The 21,796-nt window shown below is 40.6% G+C and overlaps 1 protein-coding gene across 3 annotated transcripts in view; it reads left to right on the forward strand.

The window, feature by feature from the left end:
• Nucleotides 1-8,076: 8,076 nt before the first annotated feature.
• The window catches only part of col5a1 (procollagen, type V, alpha 1), an 84,311-nt gene continuing 70,591 nt past the window's right edge, over nt 8,077-21,796 (forward strand). For all 3 annotated transcript variants that reach the window (XM_023818001.2, XM_023818002.2, XM_023818003.2), the window contains exon 1: nt 8,077-8,504. In XM_023818001.2, coding sequence (XP_023673769.1) covers nt 8,390-8,504 — 115 coding nt within the window. In that variant the 5' untranslated portion in view covers nt 8,077-8,389. The remainder of the gene's footprint in view (nt 8,505-21,796) is intronic.

Genomic DNA, 21,796 nt, shown 5'->3' on the forward strand with positions numbered 1-21,796 from the left:
TGCCCCCATGGATCACCCAATCGCCACCATGGGTCGCACAATCATTCATCATGCATCATCCAATCAGCCACCATGGGTCACCCAATCAGCCACCATGGGTCACCCAATCACCACCATGGGTCACACAATCAGCCACCATGGGTCACCCATTCGCCACCATAGGTCACCTAATCAGCCACAATGGGTCACACAATCAGCCATCATGGGTCACCCAATCACCACCCTGGATCACCCAATTGCCACCATGGATCACCCAATCGCCACCATGAATCACCCAATCAGCCACCATGGATCACCCAATCAGCCACAATGAGTCTCCCAATCAGCTCCAATGAGTCATCCAATCAGCAAACATGGATCACCCAATCACCACCATCGGTCACCCAATCAGCCATCATGGGTCACCCAATCAGCCACAATGAGTCACCCAATCACCCCCATGGGTCACCCAATCAGTCATCATGGGTCATTCAATCAGTCATCATGGGTCACCCAATCAGCCACAATGAGTCACCCAATCAACCATTATGGGTCACCCAATCAGTCACAATGAGTCTCCCAATCAGCTCCAATGAGTCACCCAATCAGCCAACACGGATCACCCAGTCATCACCATGGGTCACCCAATCAGTCATCATGGGTCATTCAATCAGCCATCATGGGTCATACAATCAGTCATTATGGATCACCCAATCAGCCACAATGGGTCACCCAATCAGCCAACATGGATCACCCAATCATCATCATGGGTCACCCAATCAGCCATCATGAGTCATACAGTAGGTCATCATGGGTTACCCAATCAGCCCCAATGAGTCTCCCAATCAGCCCCAATGAGTCACCCAATCAGCCACAATGGGTCACCCAATCAGCCACCATTAGTCACCCAATCAGCAACTATGGCATCCTACCAAGGACTCTATAGTTGTACTGTAATTTGGAAGGACAGTCTTCTGAATAAAAACTTAAGTAGGTTGCTCTGTGTGGAGTTCTACACTAGCCATAGAATATCAAAGGTGAGCTTAATAGACATGATAAATGGAGAATGGCAAAGGGAACCATGTCTCTCAGAACCAGTGAGATGGAACAGTGACTTTATCTCAGCATGGGTTGATTTAAGACCAACACACAAGACACTCAAGATCAACACACATGGAGAAACAAAGAAAAGAGTTACAATATAGCAGGGAAAATGATTGGGCATCAATGTTTGGGCATGTGAGCTGGGAACCATAAGACTTCTCTGTATTTGGTAAGTATTCCGTATGAATATATCCAATGATATGGATGTTGGTCTTAATACATTTAGTCCTACTAAAGTACAAAAAGGCAAGATGGAGCACAACTCTTGGAAATTACAGGACATTGCTACCACCTCATCTGGCAGGAGAAAACTCCTGCACCAACATGAGATTTCTCTGGCATATCTTGCTCTCTCTCCTCCATTACCATTCTCTCAGGCAGAGCCTTGCAGCTCATAGGCCTTTGAGACTTCCTTGGGTTCTCAAGTGTGCACTCTCCCATCAATGTTTCAGTGACTGGCCCACATCTCGGTGAAGCTTGGCAGTGGAACCAGCTTCGTGGAAGCAGCCCCTCCATCCCGAAGATCTGGCCACTGCTCATCAACTCTGCCCTGCCTCTCCTCCACCAGCCCGAATGCACCAATGCTCACTCCTCTTAAGCCATAGCACCTGGATGCTGTTTCTGCCTGCCTTGAGATGTCAGATGCTAGCTAACTTCTTACATCTGATCTCTGATCCCAGGAAACCTCAAGGCTCTGTCCAGGAAAACCCCTACACCCAACCTCTACTGAGAGATTTCAGACTCTTCATTCTGTCTATGAATCTCATAGATAAAGGACCACCTGCATTGTTGTTCTTCAGCAAAGGATTAGATCCATCCAGAAGCTTGTACTGATGATCTCTTTGGGGATTTTTAGTTGCCTACCAAAGTCTGCCCTCATTTCCCTGTCATTTGCTGTATCCAGGAACCCTGTAGCCCCAGCCTCCTTGCCTGCCTTCTTCCCTGCCCTTAGGACTCTGGCCTGGGCTTGGTGGGCTTCTTGGACTGTTACAGTGTTTGCACAAGGAGAAACACACAAAACGCACATATACAAGTGCTGGGTTGCAGAAAGAGCTCCTGCCGGATAAGATATTGGGAATCAGAGTCTGGCTACTCCCTCTGAAACAGAACAAAACTTTCAAAACCAATGGTGAAATGGGCCATACTCACTAACAATACTAAATATTCACTTATATTCAAGAGGTTATCGAGAGATGAAACTAATTGATTTCCATTTATTTCACAGAAGTTTAGAAAATTGTGAGTGAGAAATGAGTAGGTGCTGTAATCCACGGGCTACATTGTATATTGTTGGGAATCTAGCATTCTGTCTTAGATGTTCCAGTGCTGATTGCAGCTTTGAGTTGCAGTTCCTCTCTTGCATTGTGTGCCATGTTTTATCCAGCTGAACATCTGCAAGCTCTCAGATTATTTTAACCGCTATTGTCTTCCTCCACTTTAACATGTGCTTGCAATGATTCCCTTCTCTTAATTAATTTAAAAGATTTTTTCATTGACTGCCAAACTTATGTTCTGTAACTAAAAAAGTGAAAACTGCATAAATATGGTAATGAAAATTACAGATTAGCACAATGCCACTAATGCTATATACCAACTAAGTTTACCATACTTTCCTGTTTTACAGAGTGAGAGAGTGGGTTTTTGCTACGTTGATAAATGCCAGTATTGCTTCTTAAATGTGTTAAAAATCCTGAATGACTTGTTTGTATAAAGCATATTCTAAGCTGATATTAGACCCTGTCATTTGTGTCAACTTTCTGTTGCTAAATAGCATGTGAAATAAATCCTTTGCAATATTTAGTATCTAGTACAAGCCAGAAAGTAACTAATAAATATAAGATCTTTATGTAATTTTTGAGGGAAAAAATCCAAAACAACAGTTAGCCTCAGGGGCAGATTGGTAACAAAAAGCAGCTCAGGAATTTGGTGTCAGTCGGCACCAGTTTGATATTTTGCCGTTGATTTTGTGGGTGGGGGGGGGGGGACCCCCTCGGTCCATTTTCCCTCCAACTAGGAGAAATTCCCCCAACTCCCCGGTGACCCGTACGTGCCTGCGTAGGGTTTCGGCTTTTGGTGTATTTACATCTGATTTCTTGGCTGATTTATTTCTGAATAATGTGTGAAGATTTTTATGTTGGATGCTTTCTTATTCTCACAGTTATGTGGTTTTCCTTCAGCTTCTGTGAGGTGCCATGAAATGCCCTCAGCGGATTTATATCTGAAGCTAATTACAGACATTCTCATTTCTTTCCCCTCTTTTTAGCAGATGAAGGCCTTTGTGAACAAGCTGCATATTAAAATCCACATTCCTTGACACAGATGTGAAAACAAACATGCTGCTTATTCTTTATGGACATTTTTTAATGTGCATTTTTGAAAATGGAATTAGTTTTCTTTGAGACTAATCTATTCCTTACCATATAACTGCTTACACTGGAAGTTTTGTACTTTAGTTATGTGTGTGTGTGCTGCTTCTGTCACTTCAATTTTAATAATGACACCATTACTGCTGTACCATTAGAGAATAGTTTAAAAAAATAAAATGATTTTTAAAAGTCTTACTGAAGCCTGTATTTTAATCCCATGCTCAACAAAAGACTATTTTGTCCTTCCAGTATCTGGGCAGGTCTTGGAACAGGTGTCTATAGGGTCCTATGATATATTATAGGACTAAGGTGAGACCTAACCCTTGATCTCAGGTATAACGTGAGTTCAAACAAAGGGACTGTGCATGTTTTGACATGACAGAAGATTCAGCAACACCATGAGATATACTGTATACTGGAGACATATACAGCTTTGTAGGCAGGAAGTATTCTCCAGAGTATTCCGCCACACACTCTAACATAGGATGTGAGAAGCTTCCTGCTGTCAAATATGTAGCTTCATAATAATAAGAAAATTCTAAGATCTCTTAGGTTTCAAAAATCTTAATTGTAGATCATCAGTCCAGAACTGAAAATGTATTTATAAAATTTTATATAGGAGGCAAATGTCTGTAGCTTTTGTGTAATTTGTCATTTGCTCCATTAAGGACCTGATTTTCTGCAGGGCATAGAGCAACAACATAAAGAAATTAAGTTCAGGGTTCATATGAAATATGTGAAGAAACATATTTGGTTATTATTATTATGCACTGAACTGAAATGTTAAACTGGAGAAATGGGGATTGAGCAAAAATACATCAGACAGGAATTGCTGCTCTGATCATATATCTTAAAATATTCTAAAACATAAACAATGAATCATTTAAATCAAACACATACCCAGGTCCAGCCAAAAAATACTATAAGGTTCAAACACTGACAACAGAAGTATCCAAAAGTCACACTTTGTCTGGTTGCCTGTTTCTCAAACACTTCTATGGCCCAAAAGCACATTTGCTTCTTGATAACATTACCAGCACAGTTTCTTACACAATCTGGAGACTGGATGAGTGGTTTGTTACAAAGCTGAATAAGCACAAACAACCACGTACCTACATGCTGTTAAAATATCGTGTACAATTGTGTACATTGTGTACGAGAGAGTATCAAGCTGCCAGAAACAAATTCCTTGTGTGCCCCAGCACACTTGGCGAATAAAAGCTGATCCTGATTCTGATATGATCTGATGAGAGTTAAGCTTCCTAATCATTCAAGGCTTTTATTAGTTATAGTGCAGCATTGTACTTCAATAGTTTTATCCAGTTAGTGTCACAGGAATCTTGGCTAGCTTTGCAGCAGCAGTCCTTACATGCTCCGAAGTGCACGCTTTGCTCATAATCATTAACATTACAATTCATTGATAAAGAAAAAGTTGCCCCTCAAACTGATACTGAAAAAGGTGAATGAAGGTTGAATGGGTCACCTATCAATGTTAGCAAATATAAGTAACTTCAAGCATGACAGGAGGTAGAAAAGCTAAGAGAGCTTAGAAGACAAAGCGTTTCTGTATTCAAGAAGGCATTGTGTCTATTCCCTCTATTGAAGAGTGGAAGCTGAAGCTATGGCCCATAAGCATAAAGACAACCTCTAACCATAGGAACAGCTATAGTCACTGCTGTTTTTTAGGTTGCTTGTGCCCCTGAGTCTGTTCTGTGCCTTGTGTTCCTCATACTCATCTCCCCGTTTTGACCCCTTGTGGTCCGTTTGATTTGCCCTGTCTGTGCTGTGATTTCCTTTAATAAAGCCCCTTTGATTTCCCCCGATGCCTGCCTTCGCCTCTGTCCTTGTCCTCGACGTGACATAATCACGCAAACGGTACAATATTTGAATTACCCTGAAGAATTTCCAGCCAATCAACTATCAAACACAGGGCCATCAATTACCTCTTGAAACTTAAACCAACAGATTTCTGGTGACAATCCAGGCCATTATGTGCATTAACTCTATTTATTAGTCTGTATGTATTGATACTGAATAATTATTGTTTTTATTTTATTGTTTTTTTTAGGAAATGTTATAATCATTCCAATCATAATGTTGTAGCTAATAATACTGTGTCAGGATTTGGGATGCAGGTGGTGATGCTCCCCAGGGAGGTCGAAGAGCTCCTACGAACCCCCCAAGGGTGGTGCAGTGACCCTGAGGAGACCTCTGGAAACCAAGCGCTACGCCTTCTCAGAATGACCCCACGGTGCTAGTACCCCACCTACCTGAAGGGCAGCCCGGCGCCTGGGAGCAGCACCACGTAGAAATGAAGCTGATTATGAAGACCCCTCTGAAGCTACCCCACTTTGACGTAACGGGCCCCCTGGAACCCAACCTGACCCAGGTCCGCCTGGGTCTGGACTACCTGAGCTAGGTCCTGGAGTGTGTGGGGACCACGCAAGAGCTGACCTGGGAACATCAGGACACGGTCAAGGGCCTTCCAGCCTGGGGACCCGGTTTGGGTGTACCGTCCCATCAAGAAGAAGGGGGTGGTCATCCAAGCCGGTCTGCCACTAGAGGGGCCCCAAGGAGGTCCTGGAGTGAATCTCTCAGATGATGTACAGGGTGCAGATGCCAGAGCGGCGCAGGACTGTCATGCTGCATCGCGACTGCCTGGCTCCATACCAGCCTCTGGCCACTTGGAGCAGCCATTGCTGGGACCTGGAGTGAGTGCCCCAGCAGCTGGGACTGAGCAGGATGGTGTATATGCTGGGAGTGCATGGTACAGATGCAATAAACCACCATGTGGTTAAAACTCTAACTCTAACAAACAACATGGCCCATCTGCCCATTGCAATACTGTCAATGGATAAATAATGAACAGCATCTGTGCACCTAGTTTTATTATTCTCTATAATTCCATCTAAGATTTCAATCATCATCATCATCCTCATTTTCCTGCTGCTGCTTCTGGTGATGGTCATACTGAGCAGGTCAGCCCAGAGCTCTCGTTCTGTGGCCGCAGACTCTAGCTCATTTTCTCCCCTGTTCTAATCTTCATTTATGTGTGTTATTTTATCACTTTTATAAACATAACTTCTGGCAGGTCACAATTTCTGTGGACGGAGAACACCATATACCATTCTGTATTTGACTTACCATTGTGCACTGTTTTTCCTTTTTTTAAAATTTTTTTTAAAAGAAAGTATATCTCCTGTGCCACTTCCATTCTGGAGTATTCTCAGCCTCCAACCATTTCCCCACCATTGTCTCTGGTGTTCTCTGTCTTTAACCCCATCTGTGCTCTTTTGGTATAAAGTCAAGTTAGGTCACATTCCTGTGTAACACTAACCATAGGAGTAATGGCCTTTTTTCACATGTGTGTACCACTTTATTAGGTACACTTGTTCAGCTTCTTATTGAAGAAAGTATCTCACCAACCAATCATATGTCAGCAACACAATGCAAAATATCATGCAAAAATAGGTCAGACGCTTCAGTAAATCTTCACAACAAACACCGGAATGGGGAAGAAAGGTGATTTAAGTGACTTTGAACGTGGCAGGAGTGTTGGTGCCAGACAGGCTGGTATGAGTATTTCAGAAACTGCTGATCTACTGGGATTTTCACACACAGCCATCTCCAGGCTTTACAGAGAATGGGCCAAGAAGGGAAAAAACATGCAGAGGAAGAAAATGCTGGAAGAAAATGCCTTGTTGATGGCAGAGGTCAGGCAGGAACAGGCAGAGTGGTTGAAGCTGATAGAAAGACAACAGTAACTGAAATAGCCACTTGTTACAGGCAAGGTATGCAGAAGAGCATCTCTGAATGCACAACATGTCAAACCTTGAAGCAGATGGGCTACAGCAACAGAAGACCACACCAGGTGCCACTGCTGTCAGCCAAGGACAGGAAACTGGGGCTCACCAAAAGTGGACAATGGGAGATTGGAGAAACATTTCCTGGTCAGATGAGTTTTGATTTCTGCTGCAATATTCAGTTGGTAGGTTCAGAATTTGGTGTGAACAACATGGATCCATCCTGCCTTGTTTAACAACTGAAGGTGATGGTGTCATGGTGGGGGGATGTTTCCTTGGCAGACTTTGGCCCAATACCAACTGAGCATGGTTTGTAAAAATAAAAAAAGGGTCGGATTTAGCAGCACTCAGTTTAAACAGCCATGGTCACGTCAAAAGTTCACCACCTGCTCTGGCCAATACTCTACAGTTGGTGCCCATGTCAGAAGATGGGCTGACTTTGTCTTTTAATAGAAAGTTGTTTATTTATATATTTACAATACTTTAGGCACCTTTCTCCACTATGTTTCATAAACATTTTCTTTAAGATGTGAATTTAGATATAGATCACTCTGTATAGATTGATTCTGGATTATTTAATTTATTTTTTTGAGTGAAATTTAAGTTAGACTACAATTTAATGTAGTTTTTCCAACGTATTATACGTGCATACATATTGTTCGTGGAAAGAGCAACAAGTCAGAGACGTAAGATACAAAAACACACAATACAGTACGTGGGGGTAACTTTCACTGAACTACCCTCTTTGGCGACGTCCAATGAAAACGCACCCCTTTCATGTCCGCGTTTCTGATTTGCTGCTCTTTCTTGTTCGTGTTCTGAATGACAGTCCCTGTGAAAGTTTTTTCCCCTTTCTTTTATTATTTCCAAGATCTTTCAAAGTCTATGCAGACAGAGGGCATCACTTCTGATGGTAGATTCAGAGTAGTGTAGATCGGAAGATCCGTAAGAAGGGAAAGAGCGTGGAAGAGAAAGAGAGGGTGCCCTATGAACTAGCCCTCGGAGGAAACTTGGCTACGAACTTATGGCTGTATGAAAAACTAACGTGCTTTTTAAACTCTGGGATCTTCTCTACGAGTTTTCTTCTGATCTAATATCCAACGTTGTGTTATTTCTTTCAATCCACATTTGTTGTGGATGTCAATGGTGATCATGGATACTCATATAAGATGGAAAATAAAACGGAGGATAAGGAACATGCACCTTGCCTTAGTAATAATTCTTTTTTTTGTAAGTTCACGAGCGAGTTCAGGTAAGTGCTTCTACAATCACGTAACACCTTTGAAGCAGACATGCCTGCAAACTTTTGCGTTTTGTGATGAATTGACAAAATATGGTTGTTTTTTTTTCAGTTTAGAGGGGCGTGATCCACACCGTTTTATCTACATGCAACTATGATTTGCGTTCTAGCGGTCCCCTTTAAATACTTTAAATTCTTCTTGTCTTTGCTAACCAGATTTCCACGCCCTATTTCAGATTTAGGGTAAAACCTCCAGTATTTCTTTTCTTTAGTCAATTATTATTATTATTATTATTATTATTATTATTATTATTATTATTATTATTATTATTATATTGCTCATGGTTGTTGAATGTGTATATAATATATATGCATATGCATATATAAAATTCAGCATCAAAGGTAGAGTGAATTGTGCTGAGATTTTCAAAAGGTTTCAGCGTGAGTTTTGCTTCTTCAGTGAAATCGTGTTGCCTCCACGCGTCTTTCCCCTTTACTATTAGAGTTAGCATCCTAGCTGCGTCATCTATTGTATTTCATTATTCTCTGTGCACAGGAAACGAACCGCTATCGACGCTCCTGTCAAAAAAGATACGCGCTTCGTAGCCCACAGACCTTCTGTTTTTGATTGTTATATATAACCCGCATGGCATGGAATTTTAATAGGATCAGCAAATTGTGAAACTATTAGAAACTTTGTTTTATAAATATATGGAAAGGTATTTCTAAGTGTCAGATGGAAACATGTTCGGGGTATTGTCTGTAACAGCTGGTTGGAGTTGCTGGAGTTGTTCGAACTTTTGCTCAGTGATGGGCGTAATGGCTTAATATTACCAGTTTTGTATTTCATTAGATGAATGAAATTGAAAAAAGACAGATTTTGAATTCCGAAAAGACTTCCATACAAATAGATACATGATGACTAGATTGGCATCAATTTAACAGTACAGTATTCGTCCCACTATGCGACATATTTGAGTAACCCCACATGCGACGCATAAGCATTTTAAGACAGTTTATGCATTCGTTACATTTTCAGACGAGACTTAATCTTTTTGTGTCACGTGACAAGACTGTACGGCGCTGAGCCAAAATATGGTATGAATTATTACTATAAACATCATGAGTTGAATGACTAAAAAAATCTAACCATTTTATGCGGTCTACGAATGTTAAATACTTAAATTATAATTTTCAATGCAAAGTTCGGTGAAAAAGCCTCTTCAGTCCTATCATTCTGTTCAGCTTTGCCGTCGTTCCAGTTAGTACATATATGGTGAAATAACCAAGAACTGCTTAAGTATGACTTTAATGATGTTTAAGATGCAACGCAGCGGGGTTTCCTGCCCTGCCTCTTCTACACCTTTAAAGTAGTGAAAGGTTCACGCATTCTATGAGTTCTGTTTTAATAATAATAGTTAAAAAAATTGTATAGGCCTACCCCAATATTATTGTGTATTGAAATCGCATTTTTGTTAAGGGATAAATTTACAGTTTTGAGTCCATGTAATTGTTTTTGCGTTTTGGTTCCATCCAAGATTCAGGGTTGGTTGGCTGCAAGAAGCATGATGACTACAAGCAGATATCTCGATAAGTGTCTGGTGAAGTTTTTGTAACATAATACATGGTCTCATCCACAGCCCAATTCAGAACACGCACAGCACCCATCCTACAATGTCTGTTTTCTGTTGTTTTCAATATGTTTCCAAAGCTAGAATGAAAGGAACAGAGCCAGTGCAGATTATTACGGAACCAGATCCAGACATAAAATACCCATTGGGTTTCAAATATTGGCTGATTTAGTCTTCAAAACAAGGAGATAAATATAGAACGCTGGTGTCCTAACCCATTAAGTCCTATTGCAAGAGAAAATGTTTGTGTTTCTTATATGATTTTTTCCTGTGTCCCAGCTCAGCATTGTACTTCCATGTAATCCTTTTAGACCAAACCTTCTTCTCTGATAAGCAGCTAGGGTTTAATAACCACTAGTGACGTTATTTCCTTTTGATAATCAGTGGTTTTCAACCCAGAGAATATGGAGTCTCCTGCATTGCTCTTTAAGTCTTCAAATAGGGCTATCTTTCACGATTGGTGCTGGCTGTAACCCCTTGGATAGCCATTTGATTTAAACAGCCTATGGGGGGAAATTGAGAGGAATACCTTTTCATCAGGGCTTTGGTCTGCAAACGCAATTAGTTACTTGCCTGGCTGAGTTGGTGGTCTGTTTTTCCTACAAGCAGCTGTTAAGCACAGCCTCTAGCAGCAAAACCCCCACTTTCCCATTGTCCATTTTTAGGGCAGGGGCTATAATGGCATTTTGGAGTCAAAGAAAGAATGATTTAGGATACATTATATCAGTGTAACACACACACACACACACACACACACACACAATTGGAGAAGATTGCTATAGTGCAATATCAGCAACAAGGATTTCAGAACCATGCAGATAAATGAGAACTATTAGGAAAATTCCTTTATACTACAAGGAGTGGAAGAATTTTAAAATTTAATAACAACAAACAGCTATCCGGATGAAATTTTAGAGGGGAAAAACTTTATCCATTGCATTATGTTTCTTTTTTTCCATGGAAATGTTTGTTGTTTCCTAAAACAAATGACTTTCAGTCTATGACTTGTGGCTGTCAGTCTATTAATGAACACATCTCTCATGGAGGAAGACTAGGACTGTACTGTACTCATCCAATGACATGAATGGCCTCCGTCAGAATGAGACTCAGAAACTCTTCCACCTACCTTCAATCATTAATTAAAACTGTCCTGGTGCGAATATATTGGAATATCTTTCTTGCTACTATGCCACATTGATGCTTATGCAGTAAGTATAAATGATTTATGGGTAGGCTTTAATGATGTTATTAGCATGTTTCTATTAATGACAAAAAAACAACATTTTAATGGTACGCAAATCAACCTCTAGTCATAAAATAACTGAATAGCAAGAACAGAATTGTAAAATATTTTAGTGTAATGTATTTTTAAATGCATTGTTGAATAAATATGGCTTTGTGGTCTCCAAAAGCTATACGTGATCCAGACCAGTTACCCAGATTTTGTAAGACATGTTATTTTTTTAATGAAGAGCAAATATAAAAGTATTGGTCCATCTCCATGGCGATATTTTTCAGTGTCCATGAACACATATGGAACCAATGAGTTCCAGATGTTTTTGTTCCACTCGTGGTAGGACAGCAACTGTGAAATAAAATACGGTTTCATTAAAAAAGAAAATACTCTAGTCTTATATTGTACAGGAGATTGCTCAAAAATACTTTATGGATGCTTTTGGTATACTCTAGAAGGATGCATGCTTCAAAAACACAATTAATTCTGACCAGGTATGTTTGTCCATACAGTTTGTCCAGAATTTCCATGTGCAAATATATGTTTTGCATGCAAATTCTGGACAAACTGTATTATTTGATCACCTTGATTTTGTCCTAGAAGCCTTTTGGTATTTGTGGCGGGAGAGGTGTGTGCGTGTGTGTTTATGTGTGTGTGCGTGTGTGCGTGCGTGAGTGTGTGTGTGTGTGAGTGTATAAATCTTTGATGGGCACTTTGACAAGCATAACAGCATAGTTTTACACCAACATAAAGATCACTTAAACATCATTTTCTTTGGCTACCTAAGACTTCTACACAGTCTTGTACACACACACAGACACACACACACACACGCACACACACACATATTATATATATATTCTATAAGTGCTGAGGGATACCCTTCTTTCCCTTATTTTAACCAATTAAAAATTAATAGCTTAAAACTTTAATATTTCTGCAAATGAGACACACCCTTGCTACAAAGTTTTTGTTTCATATAAAGTTTCCTTTAACTGAGCAGGGTAACATGTTATTGCATTAGAAAGCAAAATATATTAAACTGAAGTGTAAGAAAAAAAAAAAATGCCAGTGCATGTCTTAATGACAACACGAGACCATGGAGCCATGACAGTTAAAGACAAAAGTGGTGTGAAGTGTAACGTTTGCAGTGCATGGTAGGAAATGAAATCAACTCATACTTCAAAGGGCAGCAGTGCCTGTAATTTCAACTGAGTTGAGCTGTTATCAGAGTAATAGCTCAACAGCTGCCTAATGTAGGACTAACTCATTCATTCCAGACATTTTACCACATCAAGTCCAATCTATCTTTCATTGTTTGTCTGATTTAAAAAATGGACTTTTCATCCAATTGTATTATACATCACCTCTCTAAAGTCCCCCTTATGTTTAAAGTTTAGTAAACTGCTATGTTTAACAGAGACAGATGTTTGTGAGCCATAAGCATTGCCTGTAATGACTCTGGTATTTCTGAGAGTCTGTGTAGACACTGTCTACACATGAAAAATCTATAACGTCATCATTATTTTGCTCTTCTGTGTAGTATATATTAACATAGCTGTAATTGAATGTGGCAAAAATCTATGGTAATTGGCATGGAACTGTCATTGGATGTGATGCAGCGTGGATCATAGAATAGGCAGTGTTTTTAGGGAGAGGTTCATGGTATTGCAGACTTACCATATGGATGAAATAATGTCCTTTTTCTTTAAATTCAGAATTGAAATTCAGCGTTTGCAGCACATAACCACATGGAACAATGATGTCAGATGCCTCAGTTATGTGCTTTCCATTTATTGGTAGAGAATTGCAGAATTTTCCTGTGTGGACTGCCAGCTCTGCTTGAGGTCATTTTATTTGGTGAACAACCTATGCATTAAAATAACTCCCTAATAGCTGTGCTAAACAACTAAGTAATCTGGCATTTGCTACATTAATGACAGCTTCAAACATAAATACTTACAAATTTCTTGTTTTCAGCATTCTGTCCTAAAATTTTCTTGATCAAGCAGATGTAAGAAAGTGGTGTTATGGCTTAAAATCATATTTAGTGCATGAAAATGATATTATGCAAAGCCAATAACAAGAAGATTCCCTGGGATATATACAACTAGTACTAGTCTAATTCATAAACCTTTACCAAAGTATTTCATGGATTGTGTTTCATAACCTGACATTTTTGATGCTGTCTGACCAGAAGAATACTATTTATTTATGCCTCCTGGGATATATTCTCTCGTCAGGCACTTAAGTAAAAAAAAAAGCACTTAAAAAGTTATGCTGCCTTGGAGTTAAGGCTGAGGCTCATTCCCACCCTCCTTTTAGCTGTCTGAAGTCGAAAGTTTATGAAGCTGACGAGGGATTGACCGAGTGAGTGAGCGAGGAAGGTAGAATGGACAAAAAACAGTATCTGGACACACTTAATTCCTCGATAAGTTACCATGCTCCACCTGTATGTATGTCATAGGCTTTCAAAGGCTCCTTCAAATGCGTCACAGCTGTGCCACAAGGCCGTCCCATTTCTAAGGCTCCTTCAAATGCATCACAGCCGTGCCACAAGGCCGTCCCATTTCTAAGGCTCCTTCAAATGCGTCACAGCCGTGCCACAAGGCCGTCCCATTTCTAAGGCTCCTTCAAATGCGTCACAGCTGTGCCACAAGGCCGTCTCATTTCAGAGGCTCCTTCAAATGCGTCACAGCCATGCCACAAGGCCGTCCCATTTCAAAGGCTACTTCAAATGCGTCAGAGTGGTGCCACAAGGCCGTCCCATTTCAGAGGCTCCTTCAAATGCGTCACAGCTGTGCCACAAGGCCGTCCCATTTCAAAGGCTCCTTCAAATGCGCCGTAGCGATGCCACAAGGCCGTCCCATTTCAAAGGCTCCTTCAAATGCGTCAGAGTGGTGCCACAAGGCCGTCCCATTTCAAAGGCTCCTTCAAATGCGCCGTAGCGATGCCACAAGGCCGTCCCATTTCTAAGGCTCCTTCAAATGCGTCAGAGTGGTGCCACAAGGCCGTCCCATTTCAAAGGCTCCTTCAAATGCGTCACAGCTGTGCCACAAGGCCGTCCCATTTCAAAGGCTCCTTCAAATGCGTCAGAGTGGTGCCAGAAGGCCGTCCCATTTCAGAGGCTCCTTCAAATGCGCCGTAGCGATGCCACAAGGCCGTCCCATTTCAAAGGCTCCTTCAAATGCGCCGTAGCGATGCCACAAGGCCGTCCCATTTCTAAGGCTCCTTCAAATGCGTCAGAGTGGTGCCACAAGGCCGTCCCATTTCAGAGGCTCCTTCAAATGCGCCGTAGCGATGCCACAAGGCCGTCCCATTTCTAAGGCTCCTTCAAATGCGTCAGAGTGGTGCCACAAGGCCGTCCCATTTCAGAGGCTTCTTCAAATGCGCCGTAGCGATGCCACAAGGCTGACCCATTTCAAAGGCTCCTTCAAATGCGCCGTAGCGATGCCACAAGGCTGTCCCATTTCAAAGGCTCCTTCAAATGCGTCACAGCTGTGCCACAAGGCCGTCCCATTTCTAAGGCTCCTTCAAATGCGTCAGAGTGGTGCCACAAGGCTGACCCATTTCAAAGGCTCCTTCAAATGCGTCACAGCTGTGCCACAAGGCCATCCCATTTCTAAGGCTCCTTCAAATGCGTCAGAGTGGTGCCACAAGGCCGTCCCATTTCTAAGGCTCCTTCAAATGCGCCGTAGCGATGCCACAAGGCCGTCCCATTTCAAAGGCTCCTTCAAATGCGCCGTAGCGATGCCACAAGGCTGACCCATTTCAAAGGCTCCTTCAAATGCGTCACAGCTGTGCCACAAGGCCGTCCCATTTCTAAGGCTCCTTCAAATGCGTCAGAGTGGTGCCACAAGGCCGCCCCATTTCAGAGGCTCCTTCAAATGCGCTGTAGCGATGCCACAAGGCCGTCCCATTTCTAAGGCTCCTTCAAATGCATCAGAGTGGTGCCACAAGGCCGTCCCATTTCAGAGGCTCCTTCAAATGCGCCGTAGCGATGCCACAAGGCCGTCCCATTTCTAAGGCTCCTTCAAATGCGTCAGAGTGGTGCCACAAGGCCGTCCCATTTCAAAGGCTCCTTCAAATGCGCCGTAGCGATGCCACAAGGCTGACCCATTTCAAAGGCTCCTTCAAATGCGTTACAGCTGTACCACAAGGCCATCCCATTTCTAAGGCTCCTTCAAATGCGTCACAGCCGTGCCACAAGGCCGTCCCATTTCTAAGGCTCCTTCAAATGCGTCAGAGTGGTGCCACAAGGCTGACCCATTTCAAAGGCTCATTCAAATGCGTCGCAGCTGTGCCACAAGGCCGTCCCATTTCTAAGGCTCCTTCAAATGCGTCAGAGTGGTGCCACAAGGCCGTCCCATTTCAGAGGCTCCTTCAAATGCGTCACAGCTGTGCCACAAGGCCGTCCCATTTCAGAGGCTCCTTCAAATGCGCCGTAGCGATGCCACAAGGCCGTCCCATTTCTAAGGCTCCTTCAAATGCATCAGAGTGGTGCCACAAGGCCGTCCCATTTCAAAGGCTCCTTCAAATTCGATCTAGAAATGCATACTTTTTTTCCGCTACATGAACGATGCACCATAAGTACAAAGACTGTGTCTGAATTCAGGGGCTGCTTCCTTTGAAGGACTCTATGAAAGTGCAGCCTTTATAGGCTACATTCTTTGAAGGTCGAACAGAAAGCACTTGGCCTACGGATAATTTCCTATTTGCGGCACCTGCTGATCCTGCTCTTACTCCAAAGCAAAACTCATGTCACCTAGCCAGGACACACCCACTGTGTAATGAATCTTGGGATATGTTCCATTGTGTGGATCCTTCACGACTCAGCAAAAGAAGGACATACTCTATATCTAGACTGCATTTGAAGGAGCCTTTGAAATGGGACAGCCTTGTCGCACCTCTTTGCTACATTCGGTTTTCGCATGCAGCCTTAGCAGGTTTAATGTGACCTATGCATATTCTCCCTCCGTCAGCGCAGTCACGGCCACTGCACTTGGAAACTGAAAAGGTGCAGCCATGAAAGAAATATAGTTAATTCAAGCAGGAAAAGACAGGCCATCAATGATAATGGCAGCAAACAAAACATGGATCATGAAATATATCATTTACATTGTGAACCTAATAGAAATTCGCAGAAACGGTTTCATTTTGAAAATGATAGAATGCTGTAGCTTACTATGCTTATATTTGGTCATTTTCATGAACGTGAGAATCATTCAACAAAAATGAAATGTAACAGTGAAATACAGTGTTTTAATTTTGCGCAGAGCAATTGACATTACTTTAATTATTAGGTAGGCTATATTAAAATTATGTAATTTTAAACTGATTCTTCAACCATCTTCCCCAAATTGGCACTACTGTTGCAGTTTTAAAATTAAATAACACAAAACTAGATAAAATGTTTTTAATCTTTCAGCTTTATTGCATGTAACCCACAAAAGCCAATCAATTAGTATAGTAAGATGTACTGTCATTTTTTCCGTTGTTTTGTATTGTCACTTGTGTTACTCCACAGACTGTTATCCGTATCCGATCTGGCTTTGGACCGATATGCAAGCAGATTCAGACCAGCATTCATTTTACGGATCTGCACTATAGATATTGTTAACTCTGAAACGTATATGGAGAGGTGTCCGTTAGCTACCAGGGTAACTATCCCTCAAATTCGACACTTGAGATAGTAATATAATGTGAGTCTGTCACTGAGCTAATTTAAAAAATTAGAGAAAACTGATGTTACGGTGATGAGTTCATGAGAATGGCCCATATTGTGTTTAAGAATGAATCCATATGCCTCCATTTTTCCCTGTTTATTAAGGACAATTATGTAAACAAGCAAGTATACCTAACCAATAGATATGGTGTACATGTTTGTATTATTAGTTGCATAGACTGAAAGTTTAGAATGCCTTGCTGATAAAATAATGCAACCATATGCATGGCCCAAACAAGCTTATATGCTACAGCTAATTTTGCAAGAAATTATTCCACACTGACTGCTAATCAATGCCACTAAAATCCCACACATCTACTCCATTAAGCATAGAATGGTTACCAATTAGGCGAGTGTCCTGGTCAGGTAGTTCTGTTGTGGACTCCTGACATAGTGTATGTAGTGCAGGATACCCCTTACTGCAGGTCCTGTATGTATGAAGTGTATGGATATGTACGAAAACAAATGGCAAATGGCACCCCGCCCCGGTATGGGTTCAAAACAGATGGTTTCATGATCCACCTGGAAACAAGCGATGAAATGAATTTGCATGTGTTTTGGATTGTAACATTTGTTTCTAAATACAGTGGTACCTTAGAACTCGAATTTAATCCGTTCAGAACTCTGTATTTTATCCGCATTTCAGTTTCCCCAGTCTGGCCATTGTATTGTCCGTCTGCGGTTTGCCTGCCTTACCTGTAATTAAACCCCGTATTCCCCGATACCCTGACGTCTGCGCCTTTGTCTCTGTTCCGTCCCCGATCGGCACAACAATATTATTATAATTAAACGTATTAATGGGTTATTATTAATATTAAAATAATGAATAAGAAATGTTCATTTTAAAATGTATTTTATTATCGTCGTTGTCTAAATGTATTTTTACTGTCTAAATATATGTATTCAGCTAGTGTAAACATGCACGTTGCTATCACAGCGAATGCGAGGCTGAGAATGAAGCTTTACCCTTTGTTTCCACTGAGAGAAGTGCCGCGTGACTCATTTCCCCACGCGAACAAGTTAACTGTGAAAACTGTGATATTGCATTTGTTCATGTAAAGACACATGACTTAATACAGTCCTTCTTTGCATGTAGGGAAAAATGCCATTAAAAGTGTTTAAGTCAGTGGCAAAATGCACACAAGGGCTATTTACAATACATGCGACACGCCCATATTTTGCCGTTTCTCCACTCAAATGTGCATTTGTAGCCTTGTGCATGGGAGAATCAGCCCCCATTGTGAAAATACATGCAAGTCTTTAGTGTTTTGAGTAAGTTTCTGCTTCTTCTGTTGTCTGAGTATAGCATTAATGCTAACAGTTTAGATCTAATGGTATCTTCATAACCTATTGTTTGTCACCGAAGTTAATCAAGCTAAAAGCAGGAAATTGCGTGTCTGAACCTCTGTAGTTTTTTTTGAAGCCTTCTTGTAAACTAAGTGTTAAAACCCGCTCCCAAAATCAGTCTTTCACATTTTAACTTGTGTTCTTTGGATTCCAATTTGTCTTTCCTGGAGAGACAGTGAAGTAAAATAGTCCTCTTGCAGGGATCACGGGGAGAATAGAAATCAAAGTGAGAACAAAAGGTTGATCCGATCTTTAAAAAAGTTTATAACCCTGAGACACATTTTCTCCAGCGTTTGGAATTTGATTGTATTATGGTGTTAGGGCAATTCCAATAAGTAAATAGAGAGATGAGAAGAACAGAATTTACAGAAGAAACTAAATTAGAAATTTTGTTATAAGAATAATAATAATTATATATATATATATATATATATATATATATATATATATATATATATATATATATATATATATATGTATATATAAAATTTGTAAGGCCAGAAAGCCAGTATGGCATGATTATACAAAGGTTACAAGAAAAATTATACTTTTGTTTGATTTGCCTCCATGGTTTGGTACGGGAACTTACACTGCCAGCATTCCTCTGGTCATGCTTATACAAGTGCAGTGATGCAGTGATACTTAGCTATACATATATTTATAAGTTCCTTATTTTTTCTGTGCATTATGAACTAAAGAAATTAATAAAAGTGTCTGCATGAAATGGAAGACGTTACATTTCATTTTAACCAGAGGGAAGATAAAAACAATTTTTGATAATCAGCCGTAAGCCTATAGTTACTCCCTAAACTCTCTACAGAGCTGATCCATAGAGTAAAACCGGCTAAATAGTTCCAGATTTTCGGTGCATAAAAACAGAATGCAGCTTCACCACTCTTCTGTAATTGACTTTTTACTATTTGCAGAAGATCAGCCCTAGCAGATTTAAGAGCATGCAATGGGACTTTTACAGACAAACATTTAGCTATACAGTATGTGTGTGTACTATGCATTCTTAAGGGTTAATTAATGCTATAGATGGTTAGCTTGGTGATAAAGACTCATGGCATTTTAAGATTATAATGATCATAAAGATTCTGAGCTGAAGGACAGGAGGATTTGAGAATTCACTCTGCAGTTTTCTGGAGTGTGTATTTGGTGATCGCCCAGGGAACATTGTACTCCAATAGCCAGAATCCAATAGAGGAAATTTCTAGAGGTGCATCATTTTGCATGAAGCATTTTACTAGCATGATCTGGGCCTGCTGTTCAATAGGTTAACTTCTTTAGTTCTTTTTGTGATTCCCATGAGTGATCATTTCTCTCTCCTTGGATGGAAGAAATCTCCATTCCATGTAGCACTTTGTCCAAGTTTTGAGGAACACTGAGGGAATTTTCATAGTCCTCCTTAATCCCAATGACCATCAGAAACCTCTGGAATCTCTGGAAGGCACTTTTTGCCTTCCTTAAAGCAGCATGAAATTGACACATTTCTTATGAATTTAGATTACTTTTCCAGATCTTTGTTGATCTTGTATTTCATGGCTACAATTAATGCCATTTTTTCCTGGCTACACATTGTGGTCTAGTGACCTTGTTTGCTGATAATGCTGATATATGCCTGATACTGCACTTGCTTTGTCTACTGCATGGTTACTGTGTTGCTGCTACCTTTGCTGTCTTTGCAAATATTCTGGCCCTTAAGAGCGGAGGTGCATCAACATGGTCACTGGGCCCAGGGTGATTTGACGTGAGAGAGCCCCCTACAATTTTCTGTGATATTTTAGCTCTTTCTGCTGTTAGTCTTTTATGTGTATTACCAATTATGTCAAATTAATATGGAAATTTAATGTAATTTTCCACTTTCATATCACATAAAGACAACAACATTTACCTTCGCCACCTGGACCCGGGTCAATAACTGCACTATAGTCAAGAAGGTTATGGGTTGAGCCACTCTGAAGCTATACCTCAACATTATATAACATAATTTTAACTTCAGAACACTGTCAAAATAGTTTATCCCTCATGAAAGTGATTGTCATTGTTGACACACCACAGCACACGATGCACAACAACAAAACGTGTCCTCTGTATTTTACCCGTACATGACTTATCAGTGGGCAACTGTTCATTTAGTACCCAGGGAACTTGCTCAAAGAGCACCCCCCCCCCCACCTTAGTGAAATGCAAGAATAGTGTATAATTAACAATGTTAAAATATTTGAATTGTGATATCGTCATTTCATTCAATCATAGTCACTGTGTGGAAACAGAAGTACTGAGTGGTGTGTGGTTTATCTGAAAATGATGTACTGCACTGGAAATGTGGTTATGGAAGATGGATGAATAAAAATATGTCATCTGATCCAGTCCTTGAAAAGCTTTTTATTTAAAAATTCCAGACCATTTTACAGGACAATGAATTTTATGCAGCAAAGGTTTTGACTATAATGTAGCAGTAGAAGTTAGTCCAGTGATAACACACCATGGACTGAGTTTGATCCAGCTGCTCTGTGTTTCATAGATGGGAAATTCAAAAAAAGAAAAATGAATATACAGTTCAGCACAAAACAAAATGCAGCCGTCTTTTATCTACAACATTGTTTCCCAACCCAGTCCTTGGGGAACCCCGGACAGTCCACGTTTTTACTCCCTCCCAGCTCCCAGCCATTCAGGAACACTGAATACCTGGTACAGCTGAGAGGACTGGATTGGGAAACACTGATCTACAAATATGAATTTCAGATTGGCCTCTTCGTGAGTGAAAATCACCTGAAAATATTTTTGGATTTTTTTAAACATTTGGTGTGATTAACAAGTTCCAGTTCAACAGTAAAGACAGAATGAATGCTAAAACATACTTATGGTTTTCATGATATAGTAGTTATCCATTCTTAGTGGTACAGTATAGTAGCTTACCAGTTTAGCTCATTCTAATGTTGTCGTGTTAAATATTATTCAGTATTCACCATTAATTGTTACAATGTCAGAATAATTTGTGATTTAACTGGATAGAGACATGCATTTTTTGAGAGATGGAAATTAATTTGAGTATTCAGTGCAACACAAGGTACAAGGTACCAATATACTATGAAATAATATTTGCAGTTTTAGGTAACAATGATGTTAATGTGTGAGATATGTTAAGCATTAAATCTCGGTTATAAAAAAGGTTGATTTGCTTCCACATTTTTCTTGACCATGGAAAAATGTGTTTTAACATTTTAAATCCATGGCTGATCCTGGAGGAAGGGAAGACTTTAAGTAGATGGGAGCGTGACATCATGCTTTCAACACCATGTTGGTTTTGACTTAGATGACTAGGGGCTCTTTAGTAGACATTATGGCCGGTTTGAGGCTTCTG

The sequence above is a fragment of the Paramormyrops kingsleyae genome, chromosome 7, assembly GCF_048594095.1.
Source record: "Paramormyrops kingsleyae isolate MSU_618 chromosome 7, PKINGS_0.4, whole genome shotgun sequence".
NCBI classification, from domain to species: Eukaryota; Metazoa; Chordata; class Actinopteri; order Osteoglossiformes; family Mormyridae; genus Paramormyrops; species Paramormyrops kingsleyae.